This window comes from Myotis davidii, unplaced genomic scaffold (genome assembly GCF_000327345.1).
Source record: "Myotis davidii unplaced genomic scaffold, ASM32734v1 scaffold107, whole genome shotgun sequence".
Lineage (NCBI taxonomy): Eukaryota > Metazoa > Chordata > Mammalia > Chiroptera > Vespertilionidae > Myotis > Myotis davidii.
The window spans coordinates 6,646,295-6,650,733 of NW_006383012.1; the positions used below are offsets into that span (position 1 = coordinate 6,646,295).

General features: G+C 32.8%; 1 protein-coding gene across 1 annotated transcript in view; it reads left to right on the plus strand.

The window, feature by feature from the left end:
- The window catches only part of CCDC172 (coiled-coil domain containing 172), a 28,370-nt gene extending 24,167 nt beyond the window's left edge, over positions 1–4,203 (plus strand). Inside the window, exons 7-8 of the mRNA XM_006778739.1 lie at positions 3,259–3,346; positions 4,168–4,203. Coding sequence (XP_006778802.1) covers positions 3,259–3,346; positions 4,168–4,203 — 124 coding nt within the window. The remainder of the gene's footprint in view (positions 1–3,258; positions 3,347–4,167) is intronic.
- The last annotated feature ends 236 nt before the right edge of the window (positions 4,204–4,439 follow it).

Genomic DNA, 4,439 nt, shown 5'->3' on the forward strand with positions numbered 1-4,439 from the left:
TCCGCTTTGGTGTAGACTTCAAATTTGGTTCTGCGGGATTAACCTGTTTATTTCTGTGCTTAAGTGTAATTTTAATTTTGTAATATCACATGTTTCTTGATTAGCTTGTAAGTATGGCTTATAGGTGGCATTATTTGGCATTGTAATTGGGATTGTTTTTATTTAGGTGGTTGCCATTATTTTATAGGAATGTGGATTCCTGTCATTGTCATTTTTTAAAGACAGGCTTATTGAGGTATAACTTACATACAATAAAATTCACCCTTTTAAATATGCAATTCTATTAATTTTGCCAAACACAATTATGCAACCACCATCACAACATCAAAACAGAATACTTCCATTATCCCAAAATGTCCCCACTTGCCCATTTATAATCAAGGCCCACAGTCCACTCCCAGTCTCTGATCTATTTTCTTTTCCTAGTTTTGTCTTTTCCAATATGTCATATAAATTGAATAATATGGTATGTAGCCTGGTCTCACTTCTTTTATGTAGCACAATATAGCCTCTTGTTTCACTTCTTTTATTTAGCGTAATGTGTTTGAGATTCATCCGTACTGTTCGGACATCCATAATGTTAGAGACCATGGCAGAGTGTATTATAAAAGTATAAGCATAACCAAAGGACACAGACATCAGGGGGTGAGGGCATGAGCAGGAAGGGGGGGGGTGAAGGGTTGGGGGGTGGCAATGGGGGGATAAAGACACATATGTAATACCGTAATCAACCAGTAAATAAAAAATAATGAAATACCTTAAAGCAGACACAAGAAGCTCAGAGGATTCCAAGCAGCATTTTAAAAAAGCAAACATCTTTACATATTAATATTCAAACCTCTGAAAAACACAGATAGAGAGTGAATCATGAAGGAAGGCAGAAAAAGAAAAGACATAAAGACATTACATACAAGGGATGAAGATAAGAGTTACAGTAGACTTCTCATCAGAAATCATGTAGAACAAGAGACAAACGAATGACTATCAAGTGGGAGTTGTCAACTCAGAATTCTCAATGAAAATATGTTTTACATATGAAGGCAAAGTATGATTTTTAACAAATATGAATGTATAGACTTCTTTGAAAACAGACTACATTACAAAAAAAAGGCTATAGTAAGGTTTTCAGGAAGAAAGAATATGATACCAGATAGAAACTCAGAACTATACCAAGAAATAAAAGCATCAGAAATTGTTGAACTGAAGGTAAATAAAAGAGCCTAAGTCAAAAATACTAGCAATATGATTTATGTTTATAGTAAATGTAAAAGAAAAATTTATGTGGTAAGAATGTGAAAAAAATATGAGGGAGTAATTGGAAACATACTGTTGTAAAGGTTTTATACTGTAAGTATGACTGTATAATATTTGAGAGTGGACAGTAATGAATTGAAGATGTGTATTATAAATTCAGCATAGGCATTATAAAAATTTTAAAATGTATAAAAACAAGTCAATTAGTAGATGAAATACTAGCATAAAAAATCAAGCAATCCAAAACAGGAAAAAAGAGAGGAAAAAAAGGAACAAAGAACAGATGGAACAAATAAAAAACAATAGCAAAATTTTCAATCCAGTCAAATAAATAATTATATTAAATGTAAATGATCTAAATACACCAACTCAAAGAGATCATGATGTTAGATAAAAGAGCATGGCACAAGTATACAGTTTCTATAAGAAACTCACTTTAAAAATAAAGACATAGATAGGTTAAAAGTAAAAAATGGAAAATGATAACCTATGCCAGCAGTGTCTGAGAATTCTAGTTTATGCATGTCTTTGTCAACACTTGGTATTTCCTGTTTTTCATTTGAACTATCCTGGTGGGTGTGTGGTGGCATTACATTGTGCTTTTCTTTTGTATTTCCTTGATGAGGTTGAGCACCTTTTCATATTCTATTAGCCATTGGATATCTTCTTTTGTGAGTAATCTGGTAAATGAGTGTGTGTGTGTGTGTGTGTGTATGTGTGCCCGTTTTCAATTGTGTTATTTTTTCTCATTGACTGGTAGTTCTTCGTATCTGTTGTTTATTATCTCTAGTGACCTTTACTTATAGTGGTTTGCTTCTTGGGTACTTGGTGATCTTTGATTGTAAACTCATTGTTTGATCTTTCTCTGTGGGAGGCCTATGAGCCTAAATAATCTTAAACTTTCCTTCAGAGAGGATTTTCCTTTGCTTCTGCTAGTCTAGAGGGAGTGCCAGTGGCCTAGGACCCCGGCACTCTCCCCTTAAGGATAGGGCTTACCTGGTGGCTGGCCCAGCTTGGTTAGGTTTGTGAGAGCAGTGTTGCTCTGTTCTCAGGGCAGCCTCTCCCTTCTAGCTGCCCTGGCTCTCCACCTCTCCAGTCACAGCTCATGGCTTTTGCTTATGTTTTTTGTTTTTGGGAAAGAATGTTAGTCATGCTAAAAATGGAAGACTGTTTCATCACTATTTTTCATATAAAGATGTGCATAAAATAATTTTTAAAAGTAATTTCAGAATATTCAAAGGATTAAAGGCTTAATTGGGGAAAAGAAACATTGATATCACTTTTTCACGCTCAAAATATATTTTTATGATATATGTGTAAAATCAAGTTAATGTTTAATTTTAGAGCAAGAAGAAATCTTAGAGGTCATGTTTTTAATGCACTTAAAATTCTCAGGTGAGGTTCAGAGAGGCTAAATGACATAGCCTAGGTTATTTGGCTTGGTAATGGCCAGGACTAAACTAGAGGCCATCAGACAGACAGTACTGTAGATTCCCTGCCAAACCATGTTGCTCTCTTAATTACCCTAAATTATTAAGTGTTTTTTTTTATTATTCAGTCTCCCTTATTTTATATATATATATATAGTAGGTCCTTAGGTTATGTTGGAGATCCGTTCCTACGGTGCAATGTAACGCGATTTTCGCTGTAAGTCAGAACCCACCTACATAAGCACCTACGTCACTCACATGGAGCCACATACACAGCAGTAATGAAGTGAAACAGTAAAAAAAAATTAAAAGAAAGATAACAATTCCTGATCTGTACGTGTGGTAAATAAATAATAAAAAACATAAAGCACATATGTACATACATCGAAATGACGGAACTTTTTACAAAATTTTATGTAGTCCTTATAGAAATAGAGAGAATTAAAATTCCTTTCCAAATTCTTTAAGTGTTAAGTTAAAATTCTGATGATAGAGCTGCAGACCTGCCACTGTTCATGTAATAAAAAAATACAAGATTGCTGAACTAATAGGGTGAATTTTTCATTTAAAACAGACTTAAAAAGGAATTAGAACTTTATAAGGAAGATGACATGCAAAGTGTTTATGAAGCTCTCCAAACAGAAATAGAATTTTTGGAGTTGGTAAGCCATCACTGATTCTTTAATGTCTGATTACCAGTAGTAACATGGTACATGTCAATGAATTGGTTTTTGCTGTTCACATGGATTTGTACTAGATATAAAAAAATAAAACACCAAAGCAGCAATAACCAAAAACACTGAGGTCAGGATGTAAATCTGTGAAGAGTTTTGAGTTCCTAGAGCGAGGTGCTACATACAGTAAGTTATATTCAAAGAGAATGTGTATAATTTCAAACTTAGTTAAAAAAGAATTCAAACTTGACCATACAACATTCCCTTGATGGGAACTGTTATTAGAGGACTCATGTACTAAAGGGGTTTAATTATCATGATGCTAAAAGCTTTTTGTTTTTGATAAACATAAATTATACTTTTATTATATTTGATCCTAAAACTTTCTCATTAGAGATTTTTATGATCTCAAGAACTTTGGATTCAATTATTGAAAATTTATTTTCAGACTGTTTTGGAGCACTTCAAATTGCTTTTAACCTTCTTTGGTTGTTTCTGAAACGAACACAGTATTTGCCATGGTCTATTTTAATTGGACACCTGTATAGCTAGATTTAAAGTATGTTAAAGTATAAATTTATTTTAATATGTTACATTTCGTTTCATGTTTACTTTCTGTAAATGTTTTTTTGTTTACAAATGCTCTGGTAGGTTATGTTAGGATTTATATTTTATATTACAACTTTTAAAAATAAAATTTAGGAATGCCCAGACTTATTATGGTGTTAAATTTACATAAATTGTATATAATCCCTTTATTAAGAATTTCACTTTCCTTATGAGTAACTATTAATATTTTTTCCTTTCAGACATTGGCACAGAAAGATCTTCAGGAAAATAAATAATGTGTAGAGAATTGATGAGCTACCTGAGATTTGATCAAAGCATCTTAAAAGCAAATTTTTGTGATAGATAATGAATGAGACCCATTGACAGTAGATTCTTACGGAGAATGTGAGGTTCAGAATGTTCAAAGTTGTTGATGCCTAGAGTTGGTTCAGACCAATATACATTTTTGGTCTTAGTATTTGCTGGAACTTTAAGGGTTCTCATGTGGTTTTTTGATTTTGTTTGTAAAGGA